General features: G+C 41.6%; 1 protein-coding gene across 2 annotated transcripts in view; it reads left to right on the plus strand.

The window, feature by feature from the left end:
* LOC103889540 (cytochrome b-c1 complex subunit 2, mitochondrial) overlaps positions 1 to 17,547 on the plus strand; it is a 54,551-nt gene that overhangs the window by 19,933 nt on the left and 17,071 nt on the right. Inside the window, exons 9-13 of one of the 2 annotated variants that reach the window (XM_054533541.2) lie at positions 1,576 to 1,671; positions 1,974 to 2,173; positions 3,945 to 4,025; positions 6,215 to 6,291; positions 8,969 to 10,407. In XM_054533541.2, coding sequence (XP_054389516.1) covers positions 1,576 to 1,671; positions 1,974 to 2,173; positions 3,945 to 4,025; positions 6,215 to 6,291; positions 8,969 to 8,975 — 461 coding nt within the window. In that variant the 3' untranslated portion in view covers positions 8,976 to 10,407. Of the gene's footprint in view, positions 1 to 1,575; positions 1,672 to 1,973; positions 2,174 to 3,944; positions 4,026 to 6,214; positions 6,292 to 8,968; positions 10,408 to 17,547 lie in introns of those variants that run through there. The other variant, XM_054533539.2, reaches the window with a different exon arrangement.

Consider the following 17,547-nt stretch of genomic DNA (forward strand, 5'->3'; position numbering starts at 1 on the left):
AGCTCACTGCCTTGAACTCCTAGGCTCAGGTGATCCTCCCACCTCAGCCTCCTAAGTAGCAATAATCTACTTTGTCTCTATAGATTTGACTATTCTGGACATTTCCTATAAATGGAGTCATACGATATGTGGCCTTTTGTAACTGGCTTTTCTTACTTAGCATCATGTTTTCAAGGTCCATCCATATTGTAGCATGTGTCAATGTCTTATTCCCTTTTATGGCTCAAGAATACCCCATTACCACATTTTGTTTATTCATTCATTGGCATTTGGGTTGTTTTTACCTTTTGGCTGTCATAAATGTAAACATTCATGTGTACATTTTTCTTAGGACACCTGTTTTTAGTTCTTTTGGTTATGTCTAAGAATAGAATTGCCAGGACATATGGTAACTCTGTTTAACCATCTGGGGAACTGCCAGACTGTTGTCCAAAGTAGCTGCACCATTTTACATTCCCACCAGCAGTGCACAAAGGTTTCAATTTCTCCACATCCTTACCAACACTTATTGTCTGTCTTTCTGATTATGAACGTACTACTGGGTGGGAAGTGTTCATTGTAGTTTTGATTTGTATTTCCCTAATGACAAATGACATTGAACATATTTTCATGTGCTTTTTGTCCATTTGTATAACTTTTTGTTTGTTTGTTTTTTTGAGACAGAGGCTTGCTCTGTCACCCAGGCTGGAGTGCAGTGGCACAATCTCAGCTCACTGCAACCTCCACTTCCCAGGTTCAAGCTATTCTCTGGCCTCAGCCTCCCAAGTAGCTGGGATTACAGGTGCATGCCACCATTCCTGGCTAATTTTTGTGATTTTAGTAGAGATGGGGTTTCACCATGTTGGCTGGGCTGGTCTCGAACTCCTGAGCTCAGGTGATCCACCCACCTCGGCCTCCCAAACTGTTGGGATTATAGATGTGAGCCACCGTGTCCGGTCAGCTTTGGAGAAATGTCTATTCAAGTCTTTGCCCATTTTTAAATTTTTTTTTAAATTGTTGAGTTGTAAAGGTTCTTTATATATTTTGGATACTCAAGCTGTTAGCAGATATATTATCTGTAAATATTTTCCTTCATTTCATGGGTCCTGTTTTTACTTTCTTGATATAGTGTTCTTTGATGGACAATGCAATGTTGTTTTAAGAGCTAACTGTTAGAAACATGCTAACGTCCATTAGGAGGGGATTGATCAAATAAATGTTGGTACAGCCATAGAAAGGGATTCTTTATAACCATTAAATATTTGATGTAGACTACTCACTTAGAAATTTGCGAATTATGAAAGATAAGTTAGAAACAATATCAATAGAATGATACCATTTTAGAAATAAATTGAGGATAATATTAACTACACAGAAAAAAATTCTAGATGAATAGTAATACTAAGTATATAGTAAATAGTTTAGTAATAGTAAACTGTAATTGGGTATCTCTGTGTGGCATTATGGCAGGAAGACTCTTATTTATTTTGTAGTGTTTGGATTTTACAATCGTATTTTTAAAACAAGGAAAAAATATTTTATGATTGTGTTTTAGTAATTCTGGTTCTAGCTTTGTTTTTGCTTCTGTTGAAACAGGTGTGAGTCATCCTGTTCTAAAGCAAGTTGCTGAACAGTTTCTCAACATGAGGGGTGGGCTTGGTTTATCTGGTGCAAAGGCCAAATACCGTGGAGGTAAGCATTTCATTCTGTTAGGGTTAATTTATCAGAAGGGCATTTCCCCACTAGAATAGCATGTCGAGGTGGAATAGGCCTGAATATTTACTACTCAACAGTCTCAGCACAGAATTGGATGGCTTGGGTGTTGTATTTTGAGCATATGTTTTGTGTGTGTTTGGGGACAGGATGGCATGGGGAAAGCACCGAGCCGCAGAAAAGACTCGTGGGTTAATACTGTGTTGTAGGAAATACTGGAGAATGAAACCAATGGTGAACAAGCCATTTTCTTGTTCCCTCTATCCTTAACCTGGCCCCAGGTGAAATCCGAGAACAGAATGGAGACAGTCTTGTCCATGCTGCTTTTGTAGCAGAAAGTGCTGTTGTGGGAAGTGCAGAGGCAAATGCATTTAGTGTTCTCCAGCATGTCCTCGGTGCTGTGCCGCATGTCAAGAGGAGCAGCAATACCACCAGCCATCTGCACCAGGCTGTTGCCAAGGCAACTCAGCAGCCATTTGATGTGAGTCTGAATAGTTGGTATCTCTCTTTTTGCTTTCAAAGGCTCAGTATTTAAGATATAATTCTGATAATCTACTCTTAAAATGTAAGACAAACACACAGAAAATCTTTGTACGATTGAAGAGATAGCCAGGCTTGATTTTAGTATCTTTGAGGGCCTATCAAAAACTCACTGGCTTTTCCACTTTGTCTATTACTTGTCATTAGTAATATAAAAAGAGGAATTGAATGCTTAGAAATAAAGAGAATCCACACATCCGTTCCCTTTAGAATAAAGTTGTAGATATTAAACTTTCCCCTAGATTCTAACTAGTCTTTTTTTCTAGATTTTCTTCTGTCCCCTTCTGTTCTTGTGGCTACTTCCTGAATCTCACTATTCTTTGTTTTCCAACCAAGTGGACAAGATGAACACCAAGAAATTGTTTACAGACTCACTCATTCGCTTGAGATTAAATTTAAAAAGAAAAATGAGAGGCTGGGTGCAGTGGCTCACAACTAAAATCCCCGCACTCTGAGAGGCTGAGGTGGGTGGATCACTTGAGGTCAGGAGTTCGAGACCAGCCTGGCCAACATGGTGAAACCCCCATCTCTCCTAATCCAATGAAGTAATTTAATAGAAATTCCTAGTTCAGAACTTGGCCAGAAATTTAGAGTATAAATAGGATGGCCTCAGAATTATAATTAAAGAAATTGAAGTCCAGGCCAAGCACAGTGGCTCACGCCTGTAATCCCAGCACTTTGGGAGGCCGAGGTGGGTGGATCACGAGGTCAGGAGATCGAGACCATCCTGGCTAACACGGTGAAACCCCGTCTCTACTAAAAATACAAAAATTGGCTGGGCGTGGTGGCGCACGCCTGTAGTCCCAGCTACTCGGGAGTCTGAGGCAGAAGAATCACTTGAACCTGGGAGGTGGAGGATTCAGTGAGCCGAGATCATGCTACTGCACTGCAGCCTGGGTGACAGAGTGAGACTCTGTCTCAAAAAAATATATAAATAAATAAAAGAAATTGAAGTCCATTCTTATGCTTTACATGGACTGAGCCAATGGTTCTCCAAGTTTATTGTACAGAAGAATCACCTGGAACACTTGTTAAAAATCTGGGCTCCCAGGCTACATCCACAGGGACCTGAGTCAGTAGGTCCATTTTGGGAATCTGAAAGTTTGTATTTTTAATAAGAATTTAGATAATTTTTATGTAAATGGTCCACATAAACACTGCAAATCGGTTTCACCCTAGAGAGCTAAAAGCTCTGCTCAAACTAGATAGCAATATCCCTGTTATTCAGAGGCTAAACTCTTGATACCTTGGACATCTGGGTAATGACCACTAAGCAGAAATTTTTCTCTTAACTTTTTGACATGAGTGTATAAGAGAAATGAAAGTAAATTGGTGAAAAAGTCCCTACCAACAGCAGAGAGAAGAAACCAGGTCTGCCTAATGCCAAAGCCCATCTGTATTATAATAATAATGTTTGCAGATTAGTGTTTGCATGAACCTTTAATCATCTAAAGAAGGTTAGACAATACCCAGCATAAAGGAAAGGGAGCAGTCATTTTAGAAATATTTAATGAAAAAACAAAGCCATGATAGTTCTGAAAGAGGTAACCTATTTACAGAATACTTCACTTCTTGACAGAACTGGTTAAGTAAAATATTAATCTATTTTGTTTATACTGTGAAGGTCCAAGTTTTTTCAAGGCAAACTTAAAGAAATCATGCCCTGTTTTACCTGGTAGAATATCATACGGTAAAGTCTCATTATCTTTCAGGTTTCTGCATTTAATGCCAGTTACTCAGATTCTGGACTCTTCGGGATTTATACTATCTCCCAGGCCACAGCTGCTGGAGATGTAAGCTGCAAACTCACCAAACTTCTTTCATGAACAAGTTATTTCCTCCCCCCCAACATGAACATGTTTTTAGTTAAAATATGGAATGTTTGAATGCAATGCAATGACTTATCAGAGCTCTGTAGAGTATGATATCATTGAAGCATTATCTGCTGTAGGGAAATGTACACATGTATACTAATGCTTCCAGGAAAGAGGAGAGAATTGCCTCCTTCATATTTTGGTTCTGGTTGGACAAGTTGCATTGAGTTGGCTCTGAGACATCTAAATTGAGAACCCAGGAGAGGGGAAGGCCAGGATGTTTATTTGCAAGTCTTCAGTATACAGATTATGTTGAAATCAGGGGTATGTATGAATGATTGTAGGAAAAGAAAACTAAAGCTCAATTTCTGGGAAACAACACCATTTAAGGAGTAAGTGGCTAAGAAAAATGGCCCAGGTAAACAGAAAGAAAAAGAGAAGCTGATATATTTGATGGATAGGAAAGAGAGTATGTTTAACACCATTTTGGCCCACAGTGAAATAACATTCATTACCACTGAGAAGTCTGGTAGTTTCAGCAAGCTAGGACATCATGGGTGATCTTAACAGTTTTGACTAGAGTAGTGGAAATTGGCTAAAATGTGTAGTGATTAAGGAATGAATGACAAGTAAGAAATGAGAGGTTGGTGTGGGCTAGTGGAGCTTAGACATTCAAGGAGCAGGTTGTTTTAGGAGAGGTTACACTGAGAGATTAGGTTGAAAGAGACATACTGAACAAAAAGATCGAAGCAGATGTCGGAGATAGAAAATTATAAATGGCTCAAGTCTGAGAAAGGAATACGTGGGATCCAGCACACAAGTGGACCTTTTAGCCTTACAGACAGGCTAATATTGGAAGATATTGGGAAGATGGGGAAGTACCTCCTCAGTGAGGCAGGAGGCTAAGTCATGTTTTGACAGACAAGAGAGGAAAGTTTAAAGAAAGTAGTGAAGTTTGGGACAGACAAATAGTGAGGTACACAAAAAGTGGGTATTCGCTGTAGTGTAGATGTATCCTTGAAATCAGCGACCACAGATTCATAGTACAGTCAGTCAGCACTGTCATGTAATTTTTCTTCAGTTGCATTCACAAGCCTAATGGAGAAATGGAGGAGGTAGGTATTAGGGTTAATCCCAGGTTGGAATCCTGCAAAGTGGGCAGGTCAGAAGTATGAGGAGATAGCAAGGGAGTTGGGAGCATTGGCAAGAGTGATTAAAAGGATGATTCAGGGATCTAGGCTCAATAGAGAAGTGAAGCCAGAGGGGGCCTGATAAATTGAAAGACTGGACAAGTCAAGGAACTAGAGATCTTGATAAAGTGGAAGAATAAGGATAGTGAGATTAAAGACTGAGGTCGGGGTCTTAGAATTGAGGGCTTCAGAGGCATGCAGATTTAGGCTATGATCAGGTCTGGGGTGTGGCTCTGAAAATGGGCAGCTAAAATGAAGGGGAAACGGAGGTCCTAGAATTTAGGTGATCAGAGGGAAAAATAAGTAGCAGGCCCAGCCAGCACTGGGATGGAGAAAATCATGGCCAGATTTATTTATTTATTCAACAAATATTTACCAAGTACCCACATCCCTGGAACTTTATTCTTTCTTTCTTTTTTTAAATACCATACAAGGATTAGATTCCTTCTTGACTCTGGCTTAGTAAGTGTGGACAAGCCTTACAAATTGGCTGTGTATGGATTACTACTCTCTTCTTAGTGAATAGTAAGAGATAGCAGTAGTAATGGCATGACACTGCAAGAGTCTGGGGAAGTTTTAAAGGTGCTTGTTCTTTATGGGTGATTAGAAATCCATGTGTTTGGCCAGGTGTGGTGGCTCACACCTATAATCCCAACACTTTGGGAGGTTAAGGTGGGAGGATTACTTGAGCCCACACATCTCTACAAAAAAAGCTAAAAAATTAGCCAGGCCTGGTAGCATGCACCTGTAGTCCCAGCTTCTTGGGAGGCTGGGGCAGGAGGATTGTGTATAAACAGCTGCTTTATGAACATAGGAAGAATAAGGAACCCATAGTGATGACAGCATTCCGCATGGACACTGTGCTGTTTGTCTGGAACTAACCTTCTATCTGTGTTTTTGCCTCGGTAAAGAAGTGTGTCAGTGCTGCAGAGACTCTGGTACTGACCACAGATGACCAACTTTTCTTATCTGTCCTAGGTTATCAAGGCTGCCTATAATCAAGTAAAAACAATAGCTCAAGGAAACCTTTCCAACACAGATGTCCAAGCTGCCAAGTAAGTCTCAGTATTAACTGTGTTTTATGTTTTTGTTATTTGAAAGTTGTATTCTTTTCAGATTATAACAATATTACAATCTATGCTCATAAGGACTGAGAAGTACACAAAAGCATAAAAAGGGAAACATACCCATATCCTACCACCTAAAGATATAATTGTTAACATTTTGGCCAGGCACAGTGGCTCACTAATCCCAGCACTTTGGGAGGCCAAGGCAGGTGTTTTCATTTGAGACCAGGAGTTTGAGACCAGCCTGGGCAACATAGCAAGACCTCGTCTCCACCAAAATTAGAGAATAATTGTTAACATTTTTCTTAGTTTATTGATCATGCATTTTTAAACATAATCGTTAATATTGTATATATAGATGCTGCTTGACTTACACTGGGGTTAACGCCCTGAGAAATCCGTATATCAAAAATGCATTTAATACCCTAATAAACCAGTCATCCAGCCAAACAAACATAAGTCAAACCGTCATAAGTTAAGTTAGCGACCATCTGTATACTTTTTTATCTTATTTAAATAGCATCCTTATTATAGAAGTTTGAAAATTACAAATAAAAGACAAAAATGATCTCTGATTTCCCTAGCAATGATTCTGTTTCCATTGATTCAAATTACTAAAAATTTAAACAATATTCATTGGTGTGTCAAAATACACTTGTGCATTTTCTGCAGTTATAAAGATATCTTTGGGCTTAAAATATTTTTGTATTTCATATTACTTTCTTGGTATAGATTCCCAACTAAGAGTTATAACGAAAGGCTCCATGTTAGAGTGTGTGTATGTGTGTATGTTTAAATAATACATTTGACTAGGCGCAGTGGCTCATACCCGTAATCCCAGGACTTTGGGAGGCTTGGGCAGGAGGATCGCTTGAGGCCAGGAGTTCAACCAGCCTTGGTAATGTGGCAAGACGCTGTCTTTACAAAAAGATATTTAAAACTAGCCAGGTATGGTAGTGTGTGCCTGTAGCCCCAGCTACTCAGGAGGCTGAAGAGGGAAGATTGCTTGAGCCCAGGAGTTTGAGGCTGCAGTGAACTAAGATCACGCCATTGCACACTAGCCTGGGCAACCGAGCAAGACCCTGTCTCTTTAAAAAAAAAAAAAAAAAAAAAAAAAATATATATATATATATATATATATATATATATATTTCTAAGTCACAAATCTAAATCTAAAGAGATTGTACCAGTTTCTAATCACACCACCAGTATATAAGAGTACCTATTCTACAATAGTTTCTTTCTTCATTACTAATTTATACCCAAAAAAGATCTGATTTTGTTTTGTTTTATAAGAAAGACTAAAATACTTGTCTGCTATTTGGCAATTTATAAATCCCCACTGTCCAGATTGAAAGTGCTATCAACACTCCTAATTCATTAGTAGTTCGAGGGTTTCTCTAAAAGAGACAGACTTGGGACAAAATTGGAAATCAACCTGCATTTTCATACAGCAGCTTAAGACATTTAAGTTTGACTCTATCTACTTAGAACAATTCAAAATGTGAATCTTGCAACTCCGGTGGTCGTTATGATCATTTAGTATTGCCCACAGGGGAAGCATGACAGGGAGAATTACAACCCAGGATGGAACAACCTTTTGGTCATTTCTGTTCCCATTAGTATTGTTAGTTTTGTTATGCTGAGCACACTACAAAGTTGCATCTCTTGTATAAGTACAACACAATTTATTAAATATTGTATACATAGAACCAAGAATCGATAGGATGCAGGGCTGCTTGATTGTACCAGAAACAAAACATGATGAGAATACATTGAAACACTGGATTTACTTAAGAAAAACCTAAGTTTTTCAAATCTAATTTATTTAAGAAAATATATTTTCTTAATAAGTGTAACAGTTCTTACAAGGTATGGTAATATGCAGAAAGTAGAATTTTGATTATTAATGTCAAGGTATGTTTTCTGCCATTTTGATGGAGTTGATACTTTTTCTTGTAAGTTCTTCCTGAGTGAAAGAGAGAATGTGAGGTGTCATTGCTGAAAGGACACACTAATAACCTCTTGGTAGTTTATTGCAGGTAAAATCATTTTTTAATTAAGCTGACAACGTGGTAAGACTGCAGCATTAAATTGTAATTATGTTTAAATGGAAGTCTTTCTGTAGAGTGTTAAAGGATGATAGTTTGAGGTTCAAATAACTCGACTGTCTTATCAAACACCATGTCTATAAGTAATAAGTTTCTGGGAGAATCGTGAATTGGATTGTTTTATTTCAAGTGGATGCTTTTGTGCCCATATTTAAGCTGCTGTTGCTTACAAGACCTGTACTGCCCTTCCCCACCTGCCTTTTCTATCATACCCTATGCTCACTGAGACAAATCTCAGCAAGAGGCAGGAGTTGCTTCAGTAATCAAAACCTTACATTAAAATAATTTTACCTAGATCTAAGTTCTGGTCCCAAATCAAAAAGCAATCTGTGGAGTTTTCAGTATAGTTTTGTCCTGACAGCTTTCCAAATAGTAACTTAAACAGTACAGTACTTGGTGAACTGAAGAAATAGAATGGAGGCCATTAGCACTGTAAGTTGTTAGTTTGCCTGTTTACCAAAAACACGTTGAGTTTCGGGGCACATACCTTAAAATTGCCCTGTTTCACTGTGTAAGAGGAACTGGCTTGACTACTTCACCCTTGGTGGAAACAGGCCCTAAAAGAGGCAGCAACAGCTGAAGTGGATATCACAGAAATGAACAGACAGCAGAAGCTCTTCAGACACCCCCAAAACCTGCCAAAATTCACAGGTAATACAAGTGAAACGATAGCATAAGAAGAAAATAAACATGAGAATCTTCAAACTATAAGCATTGAACGGTATCCTCCATCCAAGAAGAGAACCCAGTTCATACAAGGAAAAGGCAAAAGGAAAAGGTCAAGACTGTGACCTTTGTAACACTGTGACCCCAGCTGTGGGCAGGTGGAGTTGTCTGTGGTGACACCAACCACAGGCCTGACACCCTGGTTTCACAGAAGTCTTTTCAAGATCCCTGGTCTTCACACTCTAGCAGCCAAAAGGTGGGTTTACAATACGCACTGTCCCCAACTTGCCATGGATCAACTACAATTTTTCAACTTGACTGTGGAGGAAAACCATCGCAATTTCAGCTTCCAGTCATGCATTTTTAGTTTGCATTTTTAGTAGAGATGAGGTTTAGTAGAGATGAGTTTGGCCAGGCTGGTCTCAAACTCTTGACCTCAAGTGATCTGCCCACCTTGGCCTCCCAAAGTGCTGGGATTACAGGCATGAGCCACCAAGCCCAGCCTGTATTACTTTTATAATCAGAAAAGAAATCAGGCCAGGTGCAGTGGCTCACACCTGTAATCCCAGCACTTTGGGAGGCCGAGGCAGGAGGATTGCCTGAGGCCAGGAGTTCAAGACCAGCCTGAGGAATACAGCAAGACCCTGTCTCTACCAAAAAAATAATAAATTAGCCAGCTGTTGTGGCATGCGCCTATAGTCCTAGCTACTCGGGAGGTTGAGGTGAGAGGATTGCTTGAGCCCAGGAGGTTGAGACTGCAGTGAGTGAGCTATGATTGTGCCACTGCACTCCTGCCTGGGCTACAGAGTGAGTCTCTGTCTCTAAAATATAAATAAATAATGGTTTTGGTTTTTTTTTTGAGACGGAGTCTCGCTCTGTTGCCTAGGCTGGAGTGCAGTGGTGCTATATTGGCTCACTGAAAGCTCCGCCTCTCGGGTTCACACCATTCTCCTGCCTCAGCCTGCCAAGTAGCTGGGTCTACAGACACCTGCCACCATGCCCGGCTAATTTTTTGCATTTTTAGTAGAGACAGGGTTTCACCGTGTTAGCCAGGATGGTCTCGATCTCCTGACCTCGTGATCCGCCTACCTCAGCCTCCCAAAGTGCTGGGATTACAGGCGTGAGCCATCGCACCCGGCAATAAATAATGGTTTTAATGTATGAAAAATAAAATGACTAGGAGTAAATACAAGAGAATATTAACAATGGTTGTTTCTAGAGTTGCAATTTGGGAAAGTTTTTTTTTTAATTTTATGAATTTTCCAGCCATCTATTCTGAGCCCATATTGTTTTAGAATTCAAAAACGAATAAATTTCATTTCTAAAAGTGTGTGATACAATTCCATAATCCTAGAGGACACACTATCCGTGCCACCACAGTGCCCAGAACCCTGTCTGTTTGCATGAGCAGAGGGTGATGATGCTTCAAGTTCAGTAACTGGCTGAAGTCACTGTCCACATGGAAGCATGAAGCAGCAAGACCCCCCCACACCCTCCTCTCCACCCCCTCACCCCCCCACCCCCGAGCCCTGGCTGCTTGTCCTGGCTCGGTGCCTCGGCTTTGCTGGGAATGCCAAGGACTTGGAGGGATCCTGGGTGATTATAAAAAGCCAAGGCAGCGGGGGCCAGTGCAAGACACTTTTATAACTGTCATTTTGGTTGATTGAAAGGAAAAATAATGCAATCTCATCCTGGTAATTTGATACTTCATCCAGCATGTTGAGAATTTCAAATGTCCATGACACTGAGCTTATGAGAATCACATGGTTTTCAAAAATACGGGCCGTGAAATCCAGAGGATCTGAGTTTGAGCCCTGACTCTGCCACCTGCTGGCTGTGTGACTCTGTGTGTTGTGTCCCTTAATTTCTTTAATTTTCACTTTCTTTCAAATGCTAATGACATTATTATCTATTCCGAGGACTATTATTATCATTATTCTTTTTACATGGAGTCTCACTCTGTTGCCCAGGCTGGAGCGTAGCAGTGTGATCTTGGCTCACTGCAACCTCCACCTCCCAGGTTCAAATGATTCTCCTGTCTCAGCCTCCTGAGAAGCTGGGATTATAGGCGCGCATCACCAGGCCCAGCTAATTTTTGTATTTTTAGTAGAGACGAGGTTTCACCATTTTGGCCAGGCTGGTCTGGAACTCCTGACCTCAGGTGATCCGCCTGCCTCGGCCTCCCAAAGTGCTGGGATAACAGGCATGAGCCACTGCACCCGGCTCGCATTGTCTGTTTTTTTAAAGCTGATATTTATTGCGTGGTTACTATGTGCTGGGCACTGTACCAGATTTATCCTTCATTCTGTGCTGTAGTATCCTGTGAGACAGGGGCTGTGTAGCTCAGAGAGTTTGGGTAAGTAAATTACTTGCTAACACATGGCAGAACCAGCATTCAAACTCAGCCAGCCAGTCTCAAAGCCTAAACACTTTACCACATCCCACATCACCTCTCAAAGGTGTTTCAAGAAACCACCATGGCAATGCCCATGAAGAGGGATTTATAACCTCAACCTGATGATATTCAAAGTCAGATTCACTATATCGGCCCCCATACCTGCTCCATCTGAGTTGGAAATCTCAGTGTATCCTTGGTACCTTATTCTCCAACATCCCAACACTCTCCGCCACAGTCAGTCAACAAATCCTATTGACTCTATTTTGGAAATAGCTCCCAAATCTGATTCTCCTCCTCATTCCTACTGCCTAAGTTAGCTCAATTTTGCCTCATCTCTGACCTACACTGTGGCAAAAAACATCTTTTCTGGGTTTTTTTTCTCCCTACTGAAAACCATTCTCCACACTACTTCTAAAATTAGACACACACACACACACACACACGCACGCACACACATCCAATGCCACTCTCCTGCTTAAAAACCTCCATTGGGAGGCTGAGGTGGGAGGATCGCTTGAGCTTAGGAGTTCAAGGTTACAATGAGCTGTGATCACACACCACTGCGCTTCAGCCTGGGCTACAGAACAAGAACCTGTCTCTGAAAAAAAAAAAAAAAACATTAAAAAGGAAACCATCCACTGGTTTCCTGCTATCTATAGAATAATTTATATAACCAATCTTGTCGGTTCTGGGGACAAACAGATTATTCCTAAATTCTCGAGATTATCAGCAAAATATGAGGAGCAGTCTTGCAGTTAAAGCTTTGTAGATATCTTATTCTTTTGGGAAAAATTCCTTGACGTGAAATTGCTGAATCAAAGGATATGCACATTTTTAAAGGCATTTTATATTATCAAGCCATCCTTCAAAAGTGTCATGCCAAGTTATACTCACCAGAAGTGTGTGTGAGGGCTGGGTATGGTGGCTCACGCCTGTAATCCCAGCACTTTGAGAGGCCGAGGCAGGTAAATCACTTGAGGCCAGGAGTTCGAGATCAGCCTGGCCAACATGGTGAAATCCCATCTCTACTAAAAATACAAAAATTAGCAAGACGTAGTGGCGTGTGCCTGTAATCCCAGCTACTCAGCTACTTGGCAGGCTGAGGCATGAGAATCGCTTGAGCCTGGGAGGCAGAGGTTGCAGTGAGCCGAGATCACACCACTGCAGCCTGGGCAACAGAGTGAGACTCTATCTCAAAAAAAAAAAAAAAAAAAAAAAAAAGAAGAAGAGAAAAGAAAAGAAATGTGCGTGAGTACTACAACTCATTTATAAATCACATATTTACATGAGGATACCCATGATGTAGAAATGTGTTCTGTTTACTTTCAAATCATCAAAGCTGAAATATTGAAAGGCATGTGGTAGATACCCAGCCAATGCTTGTTGAACCTATGAATGAACTGAGTAAGCAGAAGAAAAATTCTAAAGTGCCCCCTGATCTGTGTATGGCTCAAATAATAACATCCTAACATAACTGCTAGTATGCCATGTCTATTTCATGTGGAATTGATTCAACAGCATCCCCTTGCATACAGGGCTGATATTTCTGGATGCTCCAAAATGCTGCTTCATCCAGGAAATAAAATCCTTGTATCTGGCCGGAGGTGGTACCCCATGCCTGTAATCCAAGCACTGTGGGAGGTCAAGGCATGGAGATTGCTTGAGCCCAGGAGTTCAAGGCCAGGCTAGGCACAACTTGGTGAGATCGTGTCTCTCCAAAAAACAAACAAACAAACAAAAACTTTCATTTTACCTATATTTACTGTGTATTTATAACCCCAACCTTAGTCTCTACAGTTTTTTACCATCATCTATGCAGGGGAGTTACCCTCTGGAAAAAGGTTAACCTAAACTAAACAGTAAATTGAGTAAAGACATGCTAAAAGTTTACGAATTTATGTTTCCAGATGTGTCTATACAACTCTCTGTTGGGCAGCACCACTAGACTAGATATCCCAGAAGCACTTCAAATATCTTCCTCCAGAACCTGTCTTGTGTATTTCCTATGACAGCTGATGACACCTTTGTTTGAGCTAGTCATTGAAACCAGTAAATTTGTACTTTGTTTTTGTTGTTGTTTTTGAGACAATCTCACTCTGTGGCCCAGGCTGGAGTGCAGTGGCGTGATCTCAGCTCACTGCAACCTCCACCTCCTGGGTTCAAGCAATTCTCCTTCCTCAGCCTCCCTAGTAGCTGGGACTACAGGCAGCGCCACCACACCTGGCTAATTTCGTTTTGTATTTTTAGTAGAGACAGGGTTTCACCATGTTGGCCAGGCTGGTCTTGAAGTCCTGACCTCAAGTGATCCACCCGCCTTACCTTCCCAAAGTGCTGGGACGGTGCCCGGCCATAAATTTGTACTTTGACCTACAAATCTGGCTGATACTACCTACGTAAATCTAAATTTATTAACCTATACTCTGTCCCTTACTCTCTACTAGCATTGAACTATTTTGGTCTCAACTTCTCTCTCCCCTAGACAATCCATTTTTATTTCATGTTCACGGTCTCGCTCTGTTACCCAGGCTGGAGCACAGTTGCAGGATCTCGGCTCACTGCAACCTCCGCCCCTGGGCTCAAATGATCCTTCCACCTCAGCCTCTTGTATAGCTGGGACCACTGAGGTGCACCACCACACCCAGCTAATTTTTTGTATTTTTGGTGGAGATGGGTTTCGCCATGTTGTCCAGGCTGGTCTTGAACTCCTGGGCTGAAGCGATCTGCCCACCTCCGCCTCTCAAAATGCTTGGAACAGCTACTTAGGAGGCTGAGGCAGGAGAATTGCTTGAACCCCGGGGGCAGAGTTTGCAGTGAGCCAAGATTGTGCCACTGCACTCTAGACTTTGTGATAGAGTGAGACTCTGTCTCAAAACAAACAAAAAAACTAGAGGCGGGGCCCAGCGCAGTGGTTCATGCCTCTAATCTCAGCACTTTGGGAGGCCACGGTGGAATGATCCCTTGAGGCCAGGAGTTCGAGACCAGCCTGGAAAACACAGTGAGACCCTGTCTCTACAAAAAGTAGAAACGTAGATGCGTGTAATGGCATGCGTGTGTAATCCTAGCTATTCAGAAGGCTGAGGCAAGAGGATCACTTGAGCTCAGGAGCTGAAGGCTGTAGTGAGCTATGGAGTGTACCACTGCACTCTCACCTGGGTGAGAGAGAGAGAGAGAGACCCTATCTCTGAAAAAACAAAACCAAACTAGAGTCAGGAGATCATTGGAAGACTCTAGTGAAAAAATGTATTAGTGCTTGTCAAATTTCAGTATGTTAAAATGCACATTCTAATCCAGAGAGTCTGAGGTGGGCATCTAAGATTCCTAGATGTTCCCAGGTGATGTTGAGACTCTGATCCATGGACCACACTCTGAGTATCAAGGGTCTCCATGAGAAACAGCAATGGTCTGAAATAAGCAATGGCAGTGGAATCAAAGAGGGGATGGACTAAACAAATATAAAAATGATAGAATGTGGCCAGGTGCGGTGGCTCACACCTGTAATTCCAGCACTTTGGATGGCCATGTAGGGCGGATCACTTGAGGCCAGGAGTTCGAGACCATCCTGGCCAACATGGCAAAACCCTGTCTCTACTAAAAATAGAAAAATTATTATGTACCACCGGGTATGGTAGTGGGCACCCATAATCCCAGCTACTCAGGAGGCTGAGGCAGGAGAATTGCCTGAACCCGGGAGGCAGGGGTTGCAGTGAGCCAAGATTGAACCACTGCACTGCAGCCTTGGTAACAGAGTGTAAGACTCTGTCTCATTAAAAAAAAAAAAAAAAAAAAAAAAAAAACTTGTTGACAAAGCAGCGTGAGATAGCCACACTGAGTTGACAAAGATCTCATCCATGGTAAAGAAGTCTGGGCCTGTCTGGGCCTGTCTGGGCCTGTCTGGGCCTGTCTGGGCCAGGCACAGTGGCTCATGCTTGTAATCCCAGTGCTTTCAGAGGCTGAGGCAGGAGGACTGCCTGAGGCCAGGAGTTCAAGACCAGCCTGGGCAATATGGTGAAACTCTGTCTCTACAAAAAAAAAAAAAAAAAAAAAAAATTATCCAGGTATGGAGGCCTGTAGTCCCAGCTACTCCAGAGACTGAGGTAGGAGGATTGCTTGAGCCCAGCAGGTCAAGACTACAGTGAACTATAATTGTACTGCCTCACTCCAGCCTGAGCAACAGAATGAGACCCTGTCTCAAAAAAAAAAAAAAAAAAAAAATCTGAATTCATCTGCACAACCTGTTTTGAAATACTAGCTTTTTGAAAGTAACTCTCAGTCCCCTGTGTTATTTTTAAGGACCCATTAGAGATATTTGGAACCTCCCACTAAGATTCCTTAGCACAGCAAATTTCTCAGAAGCACAAAGGAAAATAAAATAGAAACATTTATTTAGCATATGCCGTGAGCCCTTCATACTTTTGTCCATGTCTGGTGCCCTGGAATAGCTCCATGGCCACCAGACACACACACACACACACACACACACACACACACACACACACACACACACACACACACACACACACACACACACACTAAGCTGATCATTCCTTTATGTCACTATTGTATCCCTTTTATTTATTTAGTTGTTTATTTATTTTGAGATGGAGTCTCGCTATGTTGACCAGGCTGGAGTGCAGTGGCACGATCTTGGTTGACTGCAACCTCCACCTCCCGGTTCAAGCGATTCTCCTGTCTCCCAAGTAGCTGGGATTACAGGTGCCTGCCACTATGCCTGGCTGTCACTACTGTATTTTTGATATACCTCTTAAACTGCACTAGAGTTACTAGAAGCATGATCATAAGAGTGTGGGTTTGGAAATCAACCTGACTCTGCCATGTATTGGCTCAGTGGCAAAGGGCAAGGACCTTTGTTTTCTCAGCTATAACAATGAGTGAATGCACTATAGCAAAGATGTGGACTCAATCTAAGTGTCCATCTTCAGATGACTGGATAAAGAAAATGTGGTACATATAGGCAATAGAATACTATTCAACCATTAAAAGAATGAAACCATGTCCTTTGCAGCAATATGGACAGAACTGGAAGCCATTATCTTAAACCAGCCAGACACAGAAAGACAAATATTGCATGTTCTCACTCATAAGTGGGAGCTAAAGAATGTGTACACAGAAATGTAGAGTGTGGAATGATAGATGATGGGGATTGAGAAGGCTTAGGGTGTGGGAGGTGGGTGGATGATGAGAAGTTACTTATTCAGTACAATACACGTCATTTAGGTGATGGACAGCCTAAAAGCTCTGACTTCGCCAGTATGAAATCTATGCATGCAACAAAATTGCACCTGTACACCATAAATTTCTGGAAATGTTTATAATGGGAGTTTGCAAGTTGTTGGTTTGTATGGCAAAAAAATGAAAATAAATGAATCAGCTGAGCATGGTGGCTTACGTCTATAATCCCAGCACTTTGGGAGGCCAAGGTGGGTGGATCACTTGAGGCCAGGGGTTCGAGACCAGACTGGCCAATGTGGCAAAACCCTGTCTCTACTAAAAATAACAAAAATTAGCTCAGCATGGCGGTGCGCTCCTATAGTCCCAGCTACTCAGGAGGCTGAGGCACGAGAATCGCTTGAACCCAGGAGGTGGAGGTTGCAGTGAGCCGAGATGGCAAGACTCTGTCTTAAAAAACAAAACAAAAGACAAAACACACAAAAATAAAATGAGAATGATATCTACTGTGTTATAAAAAAGGTCCGGTGTATCCTTTACGATGCTTTCCTTCAAGTAACAGAAAACCTAATTCACAGTGGTTTGAAAAATAAAGGGAATCTACTAGCTCCTATAACAGAAAAGCCCAGAGCAGGCTTTGGGCATAGGCTATATCAGAGGTTATGAAATCATCAGAATTTCTCTGAGATTCTTTCAGTGATACCCTCTTGTCTCCATGTCTTTCATGGTAACAAAAATGGCTATGGTAGTCCCAGGCCTTACATCTATATTAACATCTCTGTGACACAGTTGTTCTGGTTTTCCAACAAAGGTCATGAGATTCACTCTAATTGGGCAGCTGCAGATAACATGATTGTCTCTGAACCCTGTAGGAAGGGGCAT

Source organism: Pongo abelii, chromosome 18, assembly GCF_028885655.2.
Source record: "Pongo abelii isolate AG06213 chromosome 18, NHGRI_mPonAbe1-v2.0_pri, whole genome shotgun sequence".
NCBI lineage: Eukaryota > Metazoa > Chordata > Mammalia > Primates > Hominidae > Pongo > Pongo abelii.